This window comes from Equus caballus, chromosome 9 (assembly GCF_041296265.1).
Source record: "Equus caballus isolate H_3958 breed thoroughbred chromosome 9, TB-T2T, whole genome shotgun sequence".
Taxonomy (NCBI): domain Eukaryota; kingdom Metazoa; phylum Chordata; class Mammalia; order Perissodactyla; family Equidae; genus Equus; species Equus caballus.
Window position 1 is genome coordinate 12,879,275 of NC_091692.1, and position 21,121 is coordinate 12,900,395.

General features: G+C 35.6%; 1 protein-coding gene across 50 annotated transcripts in view; it reads left to right on the forward strand.

The window, feature by feature from the left end:
- The window catches only part of STAU2 (staufen double-stranded RNA binding protein 2), a 298,725-nt gene that overhangs the window by 121,579 nt on the left and 156,025 nt on the right, over positions 1–21,121 (forward strand). For all 50 annotated transcript variants that reach the window (XR_011421546.1, XR_011421549.1, XR_011421544.1 and 47 more), the window contains 2 exons: positions 3,856–3,987; positions 17,417–17,477. Coding sequence is in view for 43 of the 50 variants with exons in the window: in XM_070222151.1 (XP_070078252.1) it covers positions 3,856–3,987; positions 17,417–17,477 (193 nt within the window). In the remaining 7 variants the exon portion in view is untranslated. The remainder of the gene's footprint in view (positions 1–3,855; positions 3,988–17,416; positions 17,478–21,121) is intronic.

Consider the following 21,121-nt stretch of genomic DNA (forward strand, 5'->3'; position numbering starts at 1 on the left):
CAAGTAGCAGAGGCTGGCTCTAGCCAGGGACTCAAGTTGGTTGTCCACAGGGCCTGTTGTGTTCAAATCAGGTCCAGGCAACACAGATATGGGAGGTGGTGTGTGTTCACTCAGTTCCAAGGATCTGCCGTGAACAGTACGAGATCAGTGCTTCTGCGTGAGGTCTGTGGACTACTGCTGATTTGTCATAATGTGGTGGTTTCTGATTTCAGAAGAAAAAGCAATGAATTGTTTCAAAAACATTGTTCAGATGTGAGCTATAAGATTTCTGATAATTGTTACAGAAATTCTACAATGAATACATTTTCAATGTTTCATATACTACAAGAACTATGTCATTTAGCTCATCTTGATTGACTAAGATTCTGTTAAAAGAGTCCAGTTTCTTTGTCTTGTAATTTGCACATTGTTTATATTTGTTGTTTTTGTTATTTTTTTTTTACTGCTGTGTTGTATATCCCTAGTTGCTTAAAAGTAGTTCATTCACTGAAGCTTAAAAGTAGTGATGGCAATAGTAACACAAATAAAACTCTAAATATCGGTGTAAGAATAAATGGCAAACAGTATACAGGTGTGAATATAGATGGGCATGTATATGTTCTGCGACAAGTGAGATAGCCAATGTTACAATTTCTCACAAGAGCCAAAAAGCAAAATATGGGTAGAAGTATCATACTTTGTATCAGAAAACTGGATTTAGTTCTACCGTGTACCCATTCGTTGCTGGTGCCCAGTATATTGTCATTGTGAAATTTTATTAAAGTGGCATTAAGCTATTGAAGCTTTCTAAAATTTTTTTTAAACAAAGCACAGTGACATCTGGTAAAACAGTCCAAGTTTTCAGAGACAGATTGCCTGTTCAGCTCTCTTGCTCATTTTTTACTTGATTTTTAAAGAGTTGATTTATAAGAATCCACTATATATTCTGGAATGTGAGCTTTTTGAAGTTACGTGGCATTTCAAATATCTTCTCTTATGTTGTGTCTTTCCTTTTTTAAGATGCTTTTGGAGGAACAGAAGTAATACATTTTAATGCAGTCAAATTTTCCTGTCTTTTCCCTTATGTTAATTTTATACTAAGTCTAGACATCCAGAAGAATATGGTCCCCACCTTGTTCTTCCTCAGAATGATCTTGGCTGTTCTTAGCACTTTGCATTTCCATGTGAATTTTGGGATCAGCTTTTCAAATATTGTAAAAATATGTGTGGGATTTTGATGGAAAGTCATTGAGTTTATAGGTCAATTTGAAGAGAATTGATATTATAATATTGAGTCTTCTATATGTGAGTATGGCATAATTCTATTTATTAGGTTTATCTTAATTTTTCTCAATAATTGCTTATTGTTTTCTGTGTAAAGGTCTTAAACATCATAGGTATTTGATTTTCATTTAATGTAAATAGTATCTTTTAATGTTTTTCATTTTCTACTTGATTGTTGATGTGACATACAAATGCAGTTAGCTTTTGTGTATGACCTTTTATATAGAGAACTTACTAATTGTCATAAAGTCTTATAGTTTATAGATTTTCTTGGATTTCCTATATAAGTATCATATCTGCAAATAACAGGTTTATTTTTACCCTTCTAATTCTGATACCTTTTCTTTTTCTTGCCTTATTGTTCTGTCCAGGATTTGTAGTAAGATGTTAAATACTAGTAAAAATAGAGGTCATCCTTGTCTTGTTTCTAGTTTCAAAATTTCAACATTAAGTATAATATTTGCTGAGGTTTTTTGTAAAATACCCTTTATCATATTAAGGAAGTCTCCTTCTTTCCCTAGTTTGCTAAAATTTTTTATTATGAATGGATGTGGAGTTTTATCAAATGCTTTTGCTCCATTTATTAGGATGACCATAGGGTTTGTCTCCTCAGCCTATTAATATAGCAACTTCTATTGATTGATTTTGTCTGAGTTTCAAATGTTAGACCAACCTTGCATTTCTGGAATAAACCTAACTTCATGAATTTTCTTTTTATATATTGCTTTGTTCAGTTTACTGTTATGTGGTTTAAACTTTAGCATTTATGTTCATGAGTGAAACTGGTCTGTAAATTTCCTTTCTTGCACTGTTCTTGTTGGATTTTGGAATCAAAGTGATGCTTCACTCACTGAATAAGTGGAGACATTCTTCTTTTTCTATTCTTGGATGAAATTTTGAAAGTTAGCATTATTTTTCTGTAAATATTGAGTAGAACTTACTGGAGAAGCTCTCAGGAGTTTTCTTTGTGTAAAAGTTTTTAATTATAGTTTTAATTTCTTTAGTAGTTTTAGGCCTATACAGTTATGGGTTTATTCCGTGCCAGTTTTGGTAATTTGTATTGTCTAGAAGTTTTTCCATTTTATCCAAATATTCAAAAAATTTTAGTTAAAATACTCTATATCCCTTATTATTTTGTAATGCTACAGAAGCTATTAGTAATCTCCTGTTTTCATTTTATTTGTGTCTTCTCTTATTTTTTCACAATCAGTCTTAGCATTTTATTCGTCTCTTCAGGGAACCAACTTTTGGCTTTTTGAACTTCTCTCTTGTAATTTGTTTGCTATTTCCTTAATTTCTGCTCTTGTCTTTACTGTTCTGTTTTCTTTGGATTTATTTTGCTGTTAATAAATTCTTGAGATGGATTTTTAGCTCATTACTTTTCTGCCTTTCTCCAAGCTTTTATTGATATATATTTTCTTCTAGACCTTTCTTTAGCTACATCCTCTGAGTTTTGATATATTTCCATTATTTATTGAAAATATTTTCTAATTTCCAGTGGGATGTCTTCTTTGGCCCATAGATTACTTAGATTACATTAATTTCAAAAGTTGTGATTATCTTCTTGTCTGCATTGTTGATCACTTGTTGAGACTAATGTTTAAAAACAAATCCCACTCTAGTTGTATGTTCTATTTCTGCTTATAATTCTGTTCTTTTTTGCTTTCTAATTTACTTTTCATATTTGTATTATCTCTTGGCACATGCATCTCTAAAAGAGCATTACCCAACTCAGAAAATGTCTGTGTGGATATGAGATGGCTGATGTGTATTTAAATACATGTATTTACATACATACATATATCATCACGTGTTCACAAAAGATAACTGTGGGATAGTTCTAATGATAAAAAATTACTGTTTATTGAACAATTATGATTTATTATACACTGCAGTTTGCATCCATTTTCTTGTTTAATTTTCCAAGCAACACTGTGAGGTAGTTGTGTTACCCCTCCTTTACTGATGAAAAACCTGAGGCTTAGAGATGTTAAAGCATTAGAATCGGTTCCTATAGTAGTGGGGTTGAATTTCATACCCACATCTGACTTGGAAGTCTTTATTCTTAACCACAATATTGTACTAACCCTTGTATATTAATTCTCGTTGGAAACTATTTAGTATAAAGCTTTGTAAACTTGGGATGCAATGTGAACATTATTTTAAATGGCACCAACGTGAATTTTAGCGTTTTCAGGTTATTAATTTAAATAGAGAATACTAAACATAGTCATAACCAACATAAACTCTGTTACAATGTGAATTTTATTTTTCTGCTTATATAAATAATACATGTTTATTGTTTTAAAAAATCAAATAATACAGAAATATTTAAGGAAGTAAAAATCTTCTAAGATTCTATCATCCTGAGATAAGCTCCACTGACATCTTGAGGACCATATTTTATATTTTTCTACATGTATATGTTCACTTGTATAGATACTATTACATAAATGGGATCTTCATTGCTGTTTTTATTATGGATGGACCTTTATATTTTTGAATGGTAGGAAGCAGAATACTTTCTTTATGGCGTTAAAGGAGTTCTTGTTTACCAAAGCAACTATTAATTTCTTACTTTAATTTTATCAGGTCAAGGTAGGCAATGAAGTTGCTACTGGAACAGGACCTAATAAAAAGATAGCCAAAAAAAATGCTGCGGAAGCAATGCTGTTGCAACTTGGTTACAAAGCATCCACTAGTCTTCAAGATCAACTCGACAAGGTGAGAGTTAAGTTTGCATGTATGTGTCCTATCCTGTCAGAATGTAAAGTGATGAACAAACTCTGTTTCAGTGTTCCTTGACTCCAAGTAATGTCTTAACTGGTGTTAAAGTAGGTGTCAAGTTTTGACTTTTCTAAGGCAGAACTCTGTATCTTTGAGATAGATTCTCCAGGTACAAAATGACATTGTCTCTGGGGTCAAGGTGAAATATTAATTATAATCTTACAATTAACAAATATGAAAAATTTCTTGTATTGTTGTACATATTTTATATAAAACCAATTTAATAATTTTTAGCTTATTCACTAGTGGGTTTTTGGCATATAGACACAGTTTTAGTTTGTGCTTTTTAAGAACAGAGGTTGTTAGCCTTTCTTTCTGGAATACAGCTGAAAACACTGGAAATAAAGATCCTGAGTTACCCCTGTAGGGCAGGAACTATATTGGACAGACACTCTATAAATTAATTTTTCTATTTACTTTAAATTTAAAAATAAACTCAGAGGGTGTTTATTTTCTGCCAAGACTTGTGTTCATGGTCCCCTATTTCTTCTGCAGCAGTTAATGACGTCATTAACACCTCCCTCTGTTGCAAAAGAAGCAGAGAACCCTGAATTCAGGGCTTGGCAGGATACTGGCTGAATTTCGTTTTGTATTAAATTATCATTTTATCTATGCATATGTAGAAATTATTTTTAGTAAACATTTTATTTACATGAAAATTTATAAAACAGGCTTAATAATCATTTCTATCAAAAGTAATAGGCTGCTTTCCATTCCATTTTCTCCCATAAGGATTCCGTTTCAGAGATGTTTTCAGTTTCTGCAGGAACACATTTCTGAAGTTTAGAGTAGAAACAAAATCGTCTGTTAAAAAACATTTAGACATACTTTTGTTTTTAAGGCAGCTATGCATATCTAGTTAGTTATTTTGAGTGATTAAAAAATTATTTGTCTGTGTGGTATCGCTAGAGATTTCAATTTTGTTTTTATAACCTGGCTAGTCAGTGCTTTTTCTTCTTTTAAAAGTATTTGTAACATGAAACCTAACATGTGTTCAAGTTTCTGTAGTTCTTATGTTGTATATATGTTGTTTTAACTTAACACATTTATATTGACTTAAAACTGGTGAGTGATTTGTAAAAATATGTCAAAATAGATTTCCTCATAGACATTTATTTGTAAGTTAAGTGAAAACAAAACAGAACAAAAAACCAGCATTAATTTCATTAATTTGAAAAATGTTTTTTGCATACCCACAGTATTATGTTAGGGGTCCCCAAGAAACAGAGCCCCACGGGATATATGTGTGTATATATGTATGTGTGTGTATCCATACATCTACATGTATATACACACGTATACATATATATACACATAAATCACACACAGATACTTATTTTAAGGAATTGGCCCCATCAATTGTGGAGGCTTGGCTCATCCAAAATCTGATGAGGAGGCCAGCAGGCTGGAGACTCAGGGAGGAGTTGCAGTTGGAGTCCAGATTGTGTGCTGCAGAGTTCCCTCTTCCTCCAGGGGCGGTCAGCTGTTTCTTCTAGTCAGGCCTTCAACTGATTAGGCCCACCCACCTTACGGAGAGCAATCTACTTTACTCCAAGTGCAATGATTTAAATGTAAATCTCTTGCAAAAACACCATCACAGAAACTCCCAGAATAATATTTGACCAAATATCTGGACACCGTAGCCAAGACAAGTTGACACATAAAATTAACCATCATACCCACTAAATGCCAGGCACTTATAGCTGAAGATAACAAGATGACTCAAACTTGGTTCCTGTGCTCGAGGAACTGACCAGTAAGTGTTAGGAGTGAGGAGCTTTAATTGTATAGCAAAAATGGTAGTATCTTGGGACCTAGAGAGCATGAAGGTGAATCTGGAAAGTCAGGAAAAGCTGACATCACTGTTTTTATGTGAAGTAAAGAGTTTGACAAATTAATAATTTAAGATTTGAGCGTGAAAGTGACGTGATCTGGTTTGCATTCTTCAAAAGACACCCTGTCGGTAATGTAGTGAATGGATTTGAGCAGGATGAGGCTGAAGGGAGGGAGGCCAAATTAGGAGAGGAGCAGAATTGTTCAGGTGTTCCTCAGGGTCTGCACGAAGGCGGTGGTGGTAGAGAGGAGAGGGGAAAGACACCAGAGATATATTTGAAGTGTAAGTGATAAGATTTCAGTAGCAGGTAACATGCCTGGGAGAAACAGGAGGAAGGAGGGGGAAAGAACACCTGCAAAAAGGACACGTGGCGAACGGCTTTGAGAAATGGGTGGCAGTCCTGTGCCGCAGAGGGAACAAAAAAGAGGAGGACTGAGTACATTGATTTGTCAATAAGAAGATCTCTGGTGGATGTGGCAAAAGCAATTTAAAAAACCCTGCAAAAGCTGTTTTTAAAAGCTTGCTTTTAAATAAGCAAGATATATACGTGATTAAAAGAATTCAAATAGCACAAAAGAGTAAACAGTGAAAAAAATGTTAGTCTCACTTCACCCTGAGACCCTCAGTCTCTTAGTCTCTCTTCCTAAAGGCATCTCCTACAATAAGTTAATATTTGTACAGCATTTAGAATAGTGTCTGAAATATAATGAATATTATGTAAGGGTTTGATAAATAAAAATAAAATGAATATCCTTACAGAGATATTCTGTGTGTATACACTAATATACCCCCATTTTATAAAAATGCATATTTATTAAGGTGCAGTTCAGTGAATTTTGATAAATATGTGTGTATATGTTCATTAACCACCACCACAATTAAGATTTATAACATTTCTGTTAGCCCAAAATGTTCCTTAGTGCCCATTCATAGTTAATCTCCTTGCCTCTCCTCAGCCCCTGACAAGTATTGATCTGATTTCTGTTTCTATAATTTTGCCTTTTCCAGAATATCATAAAATTGAATCATACATTATGTAGCCCTTTGTGTCTGGCTTCGTATTGCTGAGATTCATCCATATTGTTGCATTTATTGTTAGCTTGTTCTTTTTTATTATTTGTTATTTTATTCTTCACTAACATTTGGGTTGTTTCCAGTTTGAGGCTATTATAAATCAAAAGGTCATAAACATTCATGTGTAAGTCTTTATATGTACATATTCCTTTCGTATATCCTATATGTACATATTCATATAATAAGTGCATGTATAACTATAAGAAACTGAAAATATTTTCCAGAGAGGCTGTCCGTTTTGCATTCCTACCAGCAATGTTTGAGAGTTCCAGTTACTCCTCTTTAGCTCTTGATACTGTCTTTTTTATGGCTTTGATCATACTAGTAGGGTATAATGTTACCTCATTGAGTTTTAATTTGCATATCCCTAATAACCAATAATGTTGAGTATCTTATCATGTGTTTGTTTACCATTCATATCTCTAACTTGAAGTATCTGTCTTTTTAAAAATTGAATGATTTGCTTTCTTATTACTGAGTTGTAAGAGTTCTTTATATATTTTTGGAAACAAGTCCTTGATCAGATAAAGGATTCCCCTGCCTTCCCCTCCTCTCCTCTCCCCGTCCGTCACGTCCCGTCCTGTCCTCTCCTCTCCTCCTTTTATATGTAGGTTATCCAGTTGTCTAGCACCATTTGTTGAAAAGATTAATGCTTTTTCCATTGAATTCCCTTAGCACCTTTGTGGAAAATCAATTGACTACATATGTGTGTGTCTGTTTCTAAATTCTCTATTCTGTTCCATTAATTTATGTGTCTGTCTTTAAGCTATTACATCTGTATATAGATTGCAGCTTTTTTAGTAAGGTTGGAAATCAGATAAAGAACTCCATCTTTGTTCTGGTTTTTTTTTTTTTAAAGATTGGGCACCTGAGCTAACATCTGTTGCCAATCTTCTTTTTTTTTTTTCCTTCTTCTCTTCCCAAAGCCCCCCAGTACATAGTTGTATATTCTAGTTGTAGGTCCTTCTGGTTGTACTCTGTGGGACGCCACCTCAGCATGGCCTGATGAGCAGTGTTGTGTCTGTGCCCGGGATCCCAACCAGTGAAACCCTGGGCCACCAAAGTGGAGCACGCGGGCTTAACCACTCTTCTACTGGGCTGGCCCCTCTTTGTTCTGTTTTTTAAAAATTGTTTTTGCTAGTCTAGAGCCTTTGCATTTTCATATAAATTTTAGAATCAATTTCTACCAAAAGAAAAAAAAAGCCGGTTGGGATTTTTCTTCAGGATTGTGTTGAATATATAGGTCGGTTTCACATAAATTGCTATCTTAAGCATATCGAGTCTTCCAGTCCATGAAGAACATCTAGCTCTCCGTTTATTTGGTTTGTACTTTTTCGTTGAAATATCTTTCATAGTGTTTATGTTTATCCCTTAGTGTTCTCATGTTTTAGAATGCTATTGTTGACGGTATTGGTTTTTAATTTCAATTTCTAATTCCTCTTTTCTAGCATATAGAAGTACAATTGGTTTTTTATGTTGACCTTATATGCTGTGACGTTGCTAAACTGACTTATCAGTTATAGTAGCTTATTTTGTAGATTATTTGTGATTTTCTGCTTTGATGATCATGTCATCTGTGAATAAGGACAGTTTTATTTTTTCCTTTCTAATCTTTGTGCTTTTATCTATTTGTCTTGCTTTATTGCTTTGAGTAGAACATCCTGTACAGTGTTAATAGAAATGATTGATTGTTGAATAGAAAAGCAGATATTCTTGTCTTGTTCCCGATCTTAGAGGGAAATCATTCAGTCTTTCACCATTATATACCATGATCATTATAGGTTTTTTTATAGATGCTTTATATCAAGTTGATATTTCCTTGTATTCCTGCTTTGCTGAGAGGTTTTATTTTTCCGTAGTTATCAATGAATATTGAATTTTGTCAGTGTTTTTCTCTGTACCTATTGAGATGCTCATACTTTTTTTTCTGTTTAGTTTTTGATGTGGAGAATTTCATTGATGGATTTTTAAAAATTTAATGTATACATGACAAAAAATAACCATTTTGATCATTTTTAGGTGTACATTTCAGTGGCATTAAGTTCATTCACAATGTTGTACAGCTGTGACTGCTATCCATTTCCGGAATGTTTCATCATCCTTAGTAGAAACTGTGTACCTATCAAACACTAACTCCTCATTCTCCCCTCTCCCCAGCCCCTGGTAACCTCTGTTCTACTTTCTGTTTCTGTGGATTTACCTATTCTAGGAACCTCATATAAGTGGAATCATACATATTTGTCCTTTTTTGTCTGGCTTGTTTCATTTTTTCAAGGTTCATCCATGTTATAGCATTTATCAGAATTTCATTCCTTTTTAAGGCTGAATAATATTCCATTTTATGGATATATCACATTTTGTTTATCTGTTCATCTGTGGATGGAAATTTGGGTTATTTTCAACTTCTGGCTATTGTGAATAAAGCTGCTGTACACATGGGTGTACAAGTATCTGTTTTAGGTTCCTGCTTTCAGTTCTTTAGAGTATAAATACATGTGGGATTGCTGGATCATATGGTAATTCTATGTTAATATTTTAAGAAATTGCCAAACTCTTTTCTGTAGTGACTGTAACATTTTATATTCCCACCAGCAATGTACAGGGTTACAGTTTCTTCACATCCTTGCCAACACTTGTTTTGTGTGTGTGTGTGTGTGTGTGTGTGTGTGTGTGTGTCTATGTGTCTTGGTTTTTCTTTGTCTTACTTTTTAAATAGCTATCTTAATGGATATCAGGTGATATTGATTGATTTTTGAATGTTGAACTAAGCTTGCATGACGAGCATAAACCCCACTAGGTCGTTATGTATTACCTATATTTTAGTATATTTCTGGAATAGATCTGCTAATATTTTTAAAGAATTTTTATGGCTATGTATATGAGAGATACTGATCTATATTTTCCTTTTGTTGTAATATCCTTGTCTGTTTTTCCTGTCGGTATCAGGGTAATGCTTACATCATTTAGTAAGTTTGGAAGTATCCCCTCCTCTTCCATAGTCTGGAAGAGTTTGGTATTGTTGCTTCCTTAATTGTTGGGTAGGATTTTCCAGGGAGTCATCTGGGCTTAGAATTTTCTCTGTGGGAAGGTTTTAACTACAAATTGAGTTTTAAAAAATAGATATAGGGCTATTCAGGTTACTTCTACTTAAATGATCTTTGGCAGTTTGATATTTCAAGGAATTAGTCCATTTCATCTAAGTTGTTGAATTTATTTGTATGAAATTGTTTATAACGTACCCTTATTGTCCTTTCAACGGCTGTAGCATCGGTAGTGATATTCCCTCTCTCGTCCCTGATATTGGTCATTTGTTTCTTTTCTGTTTTTCTCCTGATTAATCTGGCTAGGAGTTTATCTATTTTTTATCTTTGTCAACCAACCAGGTTTTGGTTTCATTAATTTTTCTCTGTTTTTCTATTTTCAGTTTTGCTGGTTTCTGCTCTTGATTTTATCCTTCCTTCACTTGCTTTGAATTTAGTTTTCTGTTCTTTTTCTGGTTTTGTAAACTAGGACCTTAGATGAATCTGAGAACTTTCTTGTTTTCTAATATAAGAATTTACTGCTAAATATTTCTCTTTAAGCACTGCTTTAGCTCTGTCCCACAGATTTTGGTAAGTTGAGTTTTTATTTTTATTGAACTCAAAATATGTGCTAATTTCCCTTTTGACTTCTTCTTTCAAGTCCTATATCCCTTCTGATTTTCTGTCTACTTCTTTTGTCAAGTGTTAATATCTGAAGCTCTGTTGTTACATACATATATATTTAGGATCGTTATGTCTTTCTGATGATTTGACCACTTTATTATTATGTGATTCTTTTTTCTTTATCCCAGGTAACATTTCTTGTTCTAAATTCTGCTTTGTCTGATATTTATACGGACACTCCAGCTTTATTAGTGTTTGCATAGGATATTTTTTTCCCATCATTTTACTTTTAGCTGACCTGTGTCTTTATATTTAATTTAGTTTCTCTTAGGAAGCATAAAATTGGGTCTTTCTTTTTAAAATCTAGTTTGGTAATCTCTGCCTTTTAGTTGGGGGTGATTAGACCATTCGCTATTATTGTAGTTATTGATATAGTTGGATTTAAATCTACCATATTACTAGTTGTTACTATTTACTCCATTTATTCTTTCTTCTTCTTTTTCTCTTTGACCTCTAATGTGGTCATACATTTTACCCTTCTGTGTCTTTATGACCTCCTGCTGTAATCATACTATGTTTCTATGACCTTCTATTGTGGTCAGACATTTTACTTCTATGTAGAGTATAAAACTCACAATTCATTGTTACTAATTTTACTTTATATGGTCAGTTATCTTTTTATGGGGTTAAAAGCAGACAAACGTCTTATATTTACCTTCATTTTTTATCGTTTTCCATACTCTTCATTCATTCTGTAGATCCATATTTCTTTCTGGTATCATACTCTTGCTTGTCGAACTTGTGTTAATACTGCTTATATTAGCAGATCTTCTGGCTATGATTTCTCCCAGCTTTTCTTTGATGAAAAAGTCTGTTGCATCTTCATTTTTGGAAGTTATTTTTGTCTGAATGTAGGATTCTAGGTTTTTCTGTTTCTTTCTGTGTGTTAAAAGATCTTTATCCATTATCTTCTGACTTGCATAGTGTTTAATATGAAATCTGCCAGAATTCTTATCTGCTGTTTCCTCTTGTATTTTTTTTTCCATTCAAAGTTGGGGCCTTCAAAATTTTCCTTTTTCATTGGTTCTCAAAAATTTGATTGTGATATGTCTGAGTCTTTTCTTTCTTCCTTCCTCCTTCTTTTCTGCTCTCTCACCCCTCTTTCCTCTCCCCTTCCTTCCTTTCTCCTCCTTTTCTTCCTCTACCTCCTCCCTTTCTTCTCCTTTTTGTATATTTCCTTCTTAGTGGTCTCTGAACACGTTGGATCTATGATTTGTTATCATTCAGTTATTTTGTCAAATTCTCAGCTATTACATTTTCAAATATTTCTTTTTTTTTTTTTTATAAGATTTCATTTTTCCTTTTTCTCCCCAAAGCCCCCTGGTACATAGTTGTATATTTTTAGTTGTGGGTCCTTCTAGTTGTGGCATGTGGGATGCCACCTCAGCATGGCTTGATGAGTGGTGCGATGTCTGCGCCCAGGATTCGAACCAGCGAAACCCTGGGCCACTGAAGCGGGGTGCGTGAACTTAACTACTCGGCCGTGGGGCTGGCCCCTCAGATATTTCTTATTCGATGTTTTCTCTGTCCTTTGGAGTTTCCAGTAACACATTTGTTAGACCATTAGGATTGTCTTATAGCCGTGGGATTTTCTGTTCCTTTTTATTTTCCACTCTTTTTTTTGTGTGTGTCTCAGTTTGAGTAATTTCTATTGATTTATCTGCAGTTTTACTGATTATTTCTTCAGCTGTGTCCATCTGTTAATAATGACATCACCATTAACTTTTATCTGTGATATTTTTTCCCCAAGAATACCCATTTGCTTTTGTTCTGGAGTTCCTATTTCTCTGCTGAAATTCCCCATGTGTTCGTGTGTGTTGTCTGCCTTTTACATTAGCCTATTAATCATAGGAATTGTAAAATTTATTTCTTATAGTTCTAGCACCTGGGTCATCTCTGGGTCCTGTTTTGTTTTCTTCTCAATCTTTTGACAGTGGGTTATTTCTTCTTGCAATTTTGGGTGTCTCATGATTTTTTAACAAATCTTCAACGTCATGTATCAAGAAACATTAGAAACACTGCTTGTTACTTGGTCATAGGATTATGGTGGGTCTGGGGCCATCGTTCTTGATTTTCCTGTCCAACATCATTGTTAGGCAGACTCTGTGTGCCTGGGTCTCAGAGGTGGGTTTTTCTCAATGTTTCTGCCTCCTTCCCCTTGGTAGCTGAACTTTACTCTGGATCTGTGGGTGGTCTTGGGTGCAGCGGAGTTTCCCATCCCTCTCCCAGCATTTTCAGGCCTCTCCTTTATATTGGTACAGGGCCTTCTCTCAAGGGGGTTTTCTACCCTCGTTTTTGCTTTTTCCGAGGGGCAGGTAGCTTTTGCTTCTACTCTTTTTCCACAAGCAGTGAGTCTTTGCCTGAGCCTGGGCAACAGGATTTCATGTTTCTACTCCAGAGGCGGACGGGGGTTTGTTTCTCCCCTTCCTCTCACTAGAGGAAGAACTAGGACAGCAACTTGAGCTGTTTGCTTTGTACGAGAGGAGAGTCTATAGAAGTGTGTAAAGCTCCCTGCCTTTCTTCCAGTGGCACACGTTCACCTGCTGCACACACGCACCACTGAGGGTGCCCTCTCTGGTTTCCAGCTGTACTGCCGGTGGTCCTCCTGAGGACCCAGGGAGGCCTGTGGAAGAGAGCTTCTGTGTGGAGTTCCTAGTTTTTCTAAGGTGTCATACTACCCTACACCCAGTCTTTTAGACTTTCTCGATGTTTCATATGCTTTTTTCTTGCCTGCGGTTTTGGCATCCATCCTTTTCTTACTTGCTCTGCCAATGTTGAAAGCTTTTGTGAGCTCTTCCGCTCCCCAGAGAGGTTTGTCTGTCTCTAGAGTTCATTTTACTTGGTTGCTTACAATCTCAGAACTCTGACGGCTCAAGAAAAGTTATGATTTTTTGCATTATCTGATTCTTTCTCGTTGTTACATTTCTACATTCTAAGGAAAAGTGGAACACTGTTTCCACCCCTTTTAAAGTACACTGTTCTTGGGGCCGGCCCTGTGGTGCAGCAGTTAAGTTTGCATGCTGGCTTTGGCGGCCCAGGGCTCGCCGGTTCAGATCCCGGGTGCGGACATGGCACCGCTTGGCACGCTATGCTGTGGTAGGAGTCCCACATATAAAGCAGAGGAAGATGGGCACAGATGTTAGCTCAGGGCCAGTCTTCCTCAGCAAAAAGAGGAGGATTGGCAGCCAATGTTAGCTCAGGGCTAATCTTCCTCAAAAAAGAAAAATGCACTGTTCTTGCAGTTTTGATTTTTTTTTCACCCATATGTTGTATTTTCACTTCTGTTTTGGAGTTTGTTCTATGTCAAGATGCAACTGGCGTGTGTTTCATTCTTTTTTATATTTGATTATTATATTGGTCAAAGTAATACTCATGTATGTATAAAAAGTCAAGATTTATTCAAGATTAATGGTATGAAGACTCAAGATTTGTAATAAAAAACCATTCTATCCTGCCCTGCCACTGGCCATTTCTGCTTCCCCTTTTCCAGAGGCAACCACTTACCACCTGTTTTAGCTGTTTATTCTATTAGTTTCTACTATCAGTAGCTTGTACTGCTATTTCTTGATTTTTTGTTTTTAGATATTATCTGAGTTCCTGCTATAAAACAACGATTTAACTCTCTTATACAGACCCCACATGTACACTTTTCTGCATCTTTCTAACTTATCCCTAAACTGTCTGCTAAGGAAACACATCATGTAATTTTCTGGTTTCTTTTTTTTCTCTTTCTTGGAGCTCTCGCTCCTCCTCTTATGGTTTGGATTGGTCGTTTGCTAGGTCTGCTGAAGAGCCACTCTGTTGGTTCTCTTCTTCGCCGTTATCCTGAAAATTCCTTTTGCCCCTCTCTCTCGTGGAGTTGCCTGTTTTCTGGACAGTTTCCTCTGTTGTGGATTTTCTTCCTTGTTTTGATGGAGCGCATACTTCAGTAGCTTCCTGATAGACGATACATTGGAAGTAAATTTTTTTGAGATCTTGTAAGTCTGAAATATTTTTCCTTTCCACACACTTAGTTGATGGTTTTTCTGAGAGATGATTCTGAATTGGAAATAATACTTTGACAGAGTTTGAAGGGCATCAACCCGCTGATTTCTGCCTCCCAGCGTTACTCTTGGAGCTCCAGAGCCTTCTGATTCTCACCATGTCTATAAAACTTTGCATTTCTTCCCCCTCTTGATGCTTTTCTGACTGTTTATTTTCCCAGGGGTTTTGAAATTTCATGGATGATTGACTTGATGTGTATATTCTTTGATAAATTGTGTTGAGTGGGTGGGTTTCAATCCAGAAATGCATACACTTTAAAAGTGGGAAATCTCTTATATTATTTCTTTGATAATTTCTATCCTTCCTTTTTTGCTGTTAGTTCTTTCTGGGACATCTGGATGATCTTCAGATTTTTCTTTCTTTGTTCCTTTGGTTTTTTCTTTCTCTTTTCTATTTCTATATTTTTCTCTTTTTGTTCTGTTTTCTAGGAGATTTCTCTAAGTTTGTCTTTCAGTCCGTTTTTTGAATTTTTTTGCTTTGGCTATTGTATTTTTTGTTTTCCAGAGCTCTTCCTCATTCTCAAAATATTTCTTTCTTAGCCTTCTGTTCTTGTTTAATGGGTATAGTATTTTTTTTATGTCTCTGAAAACTTTTTCTTTTACCTTTTTTTGAAGTTTTATTCTGTTCCCTGTGTTATCCTTACCATTCCTGGTGGGTCAGAAGCCTGGCTGTCGTCTTCTGAAGCCCAGATGAGGACGGGAGCTGGGATTTCATCTTCCAGGATGTAACTTTGGACTCCATTGCCTTATTTGCAGTGTGGCGTGTTGATCCCACCCTCAGCCCTGCCTGGTGTTCAGAGTCCCTCTGTTTTAGCCTTTCCTGAGGGGAAACCTCTTAGGAAATCTGTCTCTTTGGGGTCAAAGAGGTGACCTGGAGATTTCATAGCACTCTGAAAAACTTCCAAACAATCCTTCTGTTTTCAAGCCCTTCCAGGATTCATTTTTAGAGGTACCAGGTATGTTCCTAATTCCTGAGGCCTTCCAGGGTCCTAGGGCACAAATCGGTTTACTTTTTGTAAGCTCTTTGTTGGCTTCCTGCTCTGCGGGTTAGGTTTCAGCCTGCTTACATCTGCTAAGTCAGATACAACTTGTCATCTGCTTTCCAGGTTCCACACTTTGACTTCTCTCTTCTTCTGTTGACTCCTTTTCATATTCTGTGAGGAGGGAGGGGGAGACAGGAGGGAGAGAGAGTTTATGGATTATTGGATTATCAGTTTAGAGAGGTTTCAGGAGACAGGAGAGGTTACGAGTTGTGTTTACTCTGTCATGTTTAAGTAGGAACCTTACAAAAGTAGTCTCATTAGAGTGTTGGGGTAAAAATCAGAGAGGGGTAAGCTTGGGATTCAGATGAAGGTGAAAAATTAGGCCTAGGGAATATAACCTAATATTTAAATAGCCTTGGTTATGAGAGGAAGGGAGGGTTGAAATGCTAAATTTATTATTACCAACTTCAGCTAAGCTCTCAGATGCCTGAGAATCTGCATTCTTCCTTCAGCCTGCTCCTCCCCTCCCTAAAGTAACTTAGTCCTGCTGTGTACACGTTCCTCAAATTTATAACCCCCTCAGTCAGCTTTCCTCTCCTTCCGTGGTCTTGTCTCGTACCTGACAGGGAGCATATAAGTGAGAGTCTCCCCAGCCTTCCCTTCATAATCTATTTGCATTTACAAACATTTGCTCCTCCTCCATCCTTTCACAATGGTAAACTGTTTGCTAGAATTGTATTTTGTGTTGATATCTGGATTAAATTTATCCATTTGCTCTTTGACAGCTGATAACATAAAATGCTAATTATAATAGGAAATATGTCTTTTTTTCCCCCTGGAGTACTTCATATCGATAATAGCAGCTCCACAGAAAGAGAACATAACCAGTTAAAGTCACTTATTAATTTGATTAAAATGGTACTACAAAATAGTCATGCGTCGCTTAACGACAAAGTTATGTTCTGAGAACTGCATTGTGAGATGATTTTGTCATTGTGTGAACATCACAGAGTGTATTTACCCAGACCTAGATGGTATAGCCTACTACACACCTAGGCTCTATGGTACTAACCTTATGGGACCACCGTCGTATATGGTCTGTTGTTGACCGATACATCGTTATGAAGTGCATGACTGTGTCTGAGTTTCAGAATATATTTTACACCAAACATAGATCATATCATCTGGAAAAAGTCAGGATATTACAAATTTTACTTCAAATTAGGGCTTAGTTTTCAATTTTTTGTGTATGTCATTGGCAATATTTGGTGACCCTTGTCATGCTTTTCCAGAATAGACATAGTAACATTTCTGTTGTTAGTTTGACCTCAGGAGTGATAAAGAAGCTCTTTTAATAACTTTAGCACTTGTGATTATTGTTTACTGTTTGAGTAAGAATTGTTTACTTTTTAATCACCTAGACAGAGCCCATTTTGGACATAGTACATATAGTGAATATGGGACTTTCTCGATGACTTAAATTATAAATTTAAATGAACGGATAAAAGCAGAAGGAGACATGAGGAGCAGATTCAAATGCAGAAAAGGGGTGACTGATACTGTTCATGTTAGTTACTCTTGTGTCCATGGTCCTGGAGTTGCACTTGGAGAGAATAAGTAGAATAACTATGTGAGAGACCTTTGCCCTTGCTTAATTGATTAGTTAACTTTTTTTCTTCTTGAATAAGTCTATTTCTCCAGATTTAAAAAACTGACTTAATCTTTCAGACTGGGGAAAACAAAGGATGGAGTGGTCCAAAGGCTGGGTTTCCGGAACCAACAAGTAACAGTAAGTCTTCAGTTTTACGTTAACTGCACTTGGTTTCCTCAGTGGTTCAGTGATTAGTCCGTCGCTGGGTGTACATTGGGTCTGTTTGGGCCCGAGATGCCAGGTTGAGTGTTGTGGGGGATACAAGGAAGTCATGGTGTTTGCTTTGCTGGAGCTGACAGAAGACTCAGGCACTCATATCCTTAACGTGGTTAAGTCATTGCACACACATTACCGTTTAATCCACAAAGGGGTGACATTCTTTTTTTAAGGTTGATTTTATTGCAACATTATTATGCTATAAAAGAACCAAAAAAGAAAAGCAATTATCTACAAGCCCATTATACTCTAAAATCACTTGTTTTGCGGTTCTGATTCTGTTTTAGGTACACACACATTTTTGTGTAATTATAATATAGACAAAAGTTTGTACTATGTTGTTTTCATTTAACATTGTAATGAGCATTTTTCATGTTATGCTGAGTCATTAGAATTTCTAATGTTTTGTTAAAGCCACTAATTGAAGTATTGGAAATGTAAGAATAAAATTGCTGACAGTTTCATTCCAATTATAGTATTTTTAGGGACTTAAAAATCCACTTTAGTTTGTTTTTTTCCAAAGGTACGTGATCAAGCCATTATGCATTGGAAGCATAGACATTTTTCTTTAACTTCCTCCCCGTCTCTTTCAAAAAGCATCTATTTTCACTGAAGTGACCATTTTACTGTAACTCAGTGGAACAAAGCCAGCCAGTGAAGACCCTGTCAAAGTGACGTCCCCAGTGAAGTCAAATCAATCTCATTTCTAACCCTATTTTTCTTCCTTATAACCTCTGGAAGCTGAATAAGCTTCAATATGTAAATTGTCGTAATGAAAAGTATTCCTTGATGTTAGCAGCTCAACTCTTGATGTATAATGAAATTAGTAAAAAAAGAAACTCTTATGAAAGCATGCTTATGAGAATTGAATTCTTGGATCATCAAAACTACCCTCTTGAAAAGAATAGTTCAGTGAGGTAATGGTAATCATGGATTACTTTCTGGGAGTAATTTAATATGACTCTGAGCCTTTGGTCTACATCTGTGTATCAGGATGATGAATGTGAAAGGCTTAGCACATAGCCCAAAGGAAAAATGGACTCAGTTCAGGATTCTCAGAGAGTTTGTGTTTAATTCTTTAGATGGTTAATATATAGGTTTATAACTGCTTGGTAAGGAAATGTGGGAAAACATTAAATTGATTTCAGTTTTATGTGAAATACTTAGCACAGTACCCGTTTCTAGTAAGCACATGAATGTTGATTTCCTTCCATGCCTTCTCTCTCCCTGTTTGAATAAAAATTATATAATTCTGTGTAGGCTTGCCAAAAATTCCATTCTTATACTTTTTATCTGTTGGATGTTTTTTGCATATACAAGGTGACCAAAGAATATATAGTTTATAATTGAAAAGTTGCTTTTGGCGCTGGATAGTTTTTCAAAGAATATAAACGTTGTATTTGAATATGGAAGTCAAATAGTTATTAACTTGGCAGTTTTAACATGAAATCACGTTATAGATAACCTGCAAACTTATATCATTAAACAGTGGTGTTTTGACTTTTAGCTTTATGTGTTTGTTGATTTTTTTTAACTTGCTAAGGGATTTTGGAACTCCTTTGCAAGTATGGGAAGATTTACTACAAAGAAGCCAATGAGTTTCAGCGGTCAGAAATGTGTAAGAATACATAAAAGATTTTCTTTTGACATAATGTTAGAAGTGATAAAGCTATTTGAAGTCAGCTTGAAACTTAACCAAATTGTTAACACTTTAGGATTTCCTCTGGTCTACAGTAGTTCAGACTGAGAATCTGAAAGAATAATGATCTTTCAACTCTTCCCCACTGCGAGGGGGTAAGAAAGCTGAATACGAGAGTTCTTCCCTCTGAGCACGGAGTGGCCCCTGCCTCAGGTTACCACAGAGGGTGAGGGCAGCCCAGCTCTGAACAGTAACTGTGGCATTCCCCGAGGGCTGCTTCTCTTGAGTCTGGCCCCGGCGTCCTCTTGAACCAGCTCTTTAATATAATATTAGGAAAAAGTTAGTCTCTTCTTAGGGATTGATCACTCAGATGATGAATCCGTTACCTGAAAATTAATTTAAATCTATAGATTTGGTAACTTTGGTTAAGTTCTCTTCTATTTAATCAATTCCTTAAGTTGAAATTCTGCCCTAAGTGGTTTCTGTCCTATGAAGAATACCAGTGTTAGCATTTGGCAGGCAGAGGCTAGAGCCTGGATCTTTCAGGATGGCGCGTGTTGGGGAAGAAAGGAATTGGAGACTGGCCATGCTGGTCGCCTCTCTGACATATTGTCTGACCTTGAACAACTCATTTTACAGCTTACTATTCAATGTGCTCTGTTAAGAGTTGTATACCAATCTACAATGTTGGGTATCTTTAATTATCTAACATTTGTAAAATGATTAACCATTCTTGGATCACATCTGAAAAGGTAACATACTACTTTGTAAAAAAAGAGAATGCCCTTATAAAGTGATTGTTTTCTTTGTTAAACTCTACATTACTTCACAAATTGTAGTTGAAAAGATGAAATTTGTAGCCAACCATTGTTTGGATAAATATGAAATTAACTTGGAACCATAGTGTACAAGAATTAAAAGAAAGGCATGCAGAATTAGAAAGGGGAAAGAAGACCATTTTAACCTGGCATAGCTAGTACCTGACTATAAGTAGACGAAAAAAAGTTAATGTACATGTGCGTTTAATTTTTTAAAGTGGGAGATATGTTTTTAAAGATTACAGTCTTTAAAATAGAAACTGCTAACAATTACAACTAAAAAATAGTTTAAATGGTTTTGCAAGCGATTGTGATTACATAGCCTGGTTCCTGGCTTGATTGCCTGCAGATTTAAAATATGGACCTAATTTTTGCCTGCTTCTCAGGCTTTCTTCATTGTACTGAGTTGCCGTAGAAGGTAGACTATTCTGTGCTTTTACCCTTTGAATCACTGTCGTAGGCATGTCGAAGTGCAGGAACACATAACTCTGTAATGTGAGGTTTGTGTTAAATTTAGCATGGGGCAATTTTATACTTGGCATACACATAAAAAGCTAGATTTTTACAGATGAATGACTAACAAATTTTTTAAAAGATCATGCATTTAAAAGATCTACTGACGGCTCTTGGAAAACTTTGTAAAATATTTAGATGCAGTGCAGTTGATAATATCTTTTTTATTTTGTATTCACATTCCATGTTTTTTTTTTTTTTAATACAGGGTTTTACTTAAAAACAGGTTCATTGTTTCTTAAAGGTGAACTCTAGCTTAATTCAAAATTGGACTAAGCTCAAAGGTATTCACTGGTATGTGCCGAATCCACCCACTAAAAGATTATTTGGAAGCATTTTTCACATAAATATTTTTCCGTTAACCTTTTAAAAAGTTTTATTTAGCCCCTGTGAAATATGCTGGCTCTTCTAGGTTCATTAGAGATGACCCAAGACAAATACTTTTGGGATGGAATAGAGTTCTTACTGACCTTTTCGGTATCATAGTTGACTTACCAAAATTCTTGTCACTTTTGTGTCATATCCATATTTTACTAAACTCTGTACATTCTGAACCCAGGAGACTAAACCATCCCTGTGACGTGACTTTAGATAGA